Genomic DNA, 2013 nt, shown 5'->3' with positions numbered 1-2013 from the left:
TTATCACTACCTTTCTAAGAGGGCCCTCCCTGCTCATCACAAATTCCTATAGAAAATATGGGTTACTATTGTTGTGAACTTCTTAAGCCCCTTAAAACTTTTTGCTTCCGGTCAGAATTGGCTGTGCACCCCTCCCCCCTCCAGGTCCCTCCCTTTCAGCCATTATATTCTAGAAGTTAGTTATTCAATGAACAGGGCAAAGGAAAAATAAAACTCAGCCAAGGGAAAGGAAGTCACAATCTCTAAAGGGTCAGTGAATGATTGGATTGTGCCGGCAGCATTGTCATGAATATTCATGAGCAAAGACCATCTTTCTAGCCTAGGGGGTCACTCACCGAGAAGGACAGGCCGGCGGGAGCAAGTCCCCCACCTTCCCGGTCCAGGACGGTGTGGGGAGCGCTCGGCCCAAAAGCCAATCACATCCAGAGACGGAACAGCACATGGCTTTGGATGCAACCCTGCGAGTCAAGGCTGCCTCCTTGAAAGCCCGGAGCTGTCAGATTCCTAAACAATCCGGGGGGGATGGTGGGGGCCGGGGGAGGGGAGGGCTCCCGAGAAAACACTTCGGTGCTACTTATTCATCAGGCACATGACTTCCCACCGTAAAGGGGAGGCCGCTGGGTCCCCACTTCCTCAAAGTCTCGGAGAGGGAAATTTAAGGAAGCCTCCTTCAGCCTCCGCTCCCCCCACCCCACCCCCACCCCCAGGGCTACTTACTAAGACTGTACAAGGCAGAAAAGGTGGGGTGGGGGCCGAATCGGTTTCAATATTTTATTGTATTTTCTTAAATATAATAGATCCTTTCTGGAATTCTCAGAAACAAAAAGCATAAAAAAATTATATACTTTATTACAAAGGGCAAATGCCCAGAGTGTTCCAAATCTCTTATTTACAAACAAAGCTTGGTAGGGCCCAAACGGAACAAGACAAAACGTAAAATAACTTACAAAGGCATGAAGCTGTTTATTGACATTAATCAGCTTTCATCAAATAAAAAAAATGTATATACATACACAGTTAACTGAAAGGCAGGCAAGTGGAGTCCTCGGTATTCTTACCCTTCCACCCCCCCTTTTTTTCTCTTAAGAAACCTCCCTCCCGCCTCCCCCCAGTTTTTCGAAGAGTACTACAGAAGCAAACTACAGTCTCTATGGAAGTTTTTTTTTTTTTTGTCTTTTTTTGTTTGTTTGTTTGGAAACCTTTTAATACTGAATGATCATCGAATGTTAGAGGTCCATGCAGTTCTTGGTCAATGTTAAACACAGAGCTGACAGGTTCTGCCCTCCAGGTCCGGCAGGGCGGGTGGGGGTGGGGCCATGCCCTCTGCCAAGTGGTCCTGCGGAGGAGGGGGGCTTGGCCGCTCCGGGCTAGCTCCAGGCCCCAGGCTGGGCCAGTCCTGCCCCCACGTGTGCGTGGGGGGCGTGGGGGAGCCCCAGTCCCTGGCTCAGCACTGGTCAAGCCTGATCTATAGTCTGTGCGTGTCCGTGTCTCTTTCCAACGCAAACCAACGTGCCAGTCCAACCAAGTCCACGTCTCGTCCCCCAGGGCTGCTCAAAACGTTTGCAACTGTTGCGTTAGCATGAGCTGGCAGCCGCTGTTCACGTGGTTCATGACTTTCTGCTTCAGCTGGGCCACCTGTTCCCTGAGCATGTTGGCAGTGGACGCCAGCTCCGAGTTCTGGGCTTTCAAAGTTTTCACCTTTTCCTCCAGCCGGGCGATGCGCTCCAGCTTCCTTTTCCGGCACTTGGACGCGGCGATGCGGTTCCTCATTCGCTTCCTCTCCGCCTTGATGCGCTCCTGAGACTCCATATCGATAGGGGACAACGGCGGGGTCTCCCCGGGCATCTCGGGCACCGTCTGCGGCTCCTCCTTGAGCGCCTGCAGCCGCGGGTGCTGCACCCCCGGCAGCTGCGGGCCCAGGGGCGGCTGCGGGTTGGGCGGCTGCGCCTGCTGCTGCGGGGCCGCGGGCTGCTGGGGGAAGCCCAGGCTGCCGCCGCCGCTGCCGGCCCCGGC

The 2013-nt window shown here is 53.8% G+C and overlaps 1 protein-coding gene across 2 annotated transcripts in view; it reads right to left on the bottom strand.

Moving 5' to 3' along the window:
- Window positions 1–822: 822 nt before the first annotated feature.
- JUN (Jun proto-oncogene, AP-1 transcription factor subunit) overlaps window positions 823–2013 on the bottom strand; it is a 17518-nt gene continuing 16327 nt past the window's right edge. The window contains exon 2 of one of the 2 annotated variants that reach the window (XM_044676614.1): window positions 823–1993. In XM_044676614.1, the coding sequence (XP_044532549.1) occupies window positions 1552–1993 (442 nt within the window). In that variant the 3' untranslated portion in view covers window positions 823–1551. The remainder of the gene's footprint in view (window positions 1994–2013) is intronic. The other variant, XM_044676615.1, reaches the window with a different exon arrangement.

The sequence above is a fragment of the Gracilinanus agilis genome, chromosome 4, assembly GCF_016433145.1.
Source record: "Gracilinanus agilis isolate LMUSP501 chromosome 4, AgileGrace, whole genome shotgun sequence".
Taxonomy (NCBI): domain Eukaryota; kingdom Metazoa; phylum Chordata; class Mammalia; order Didelphimorphia; family Didelphidae; genus Gracilinanus; species Gracilinanus agilis.
The sequence above is the reverse complement of the archived record's forward strand: the minus strand, read 5'-3'. Positions and strand labels throughout refer to the sequence as shown.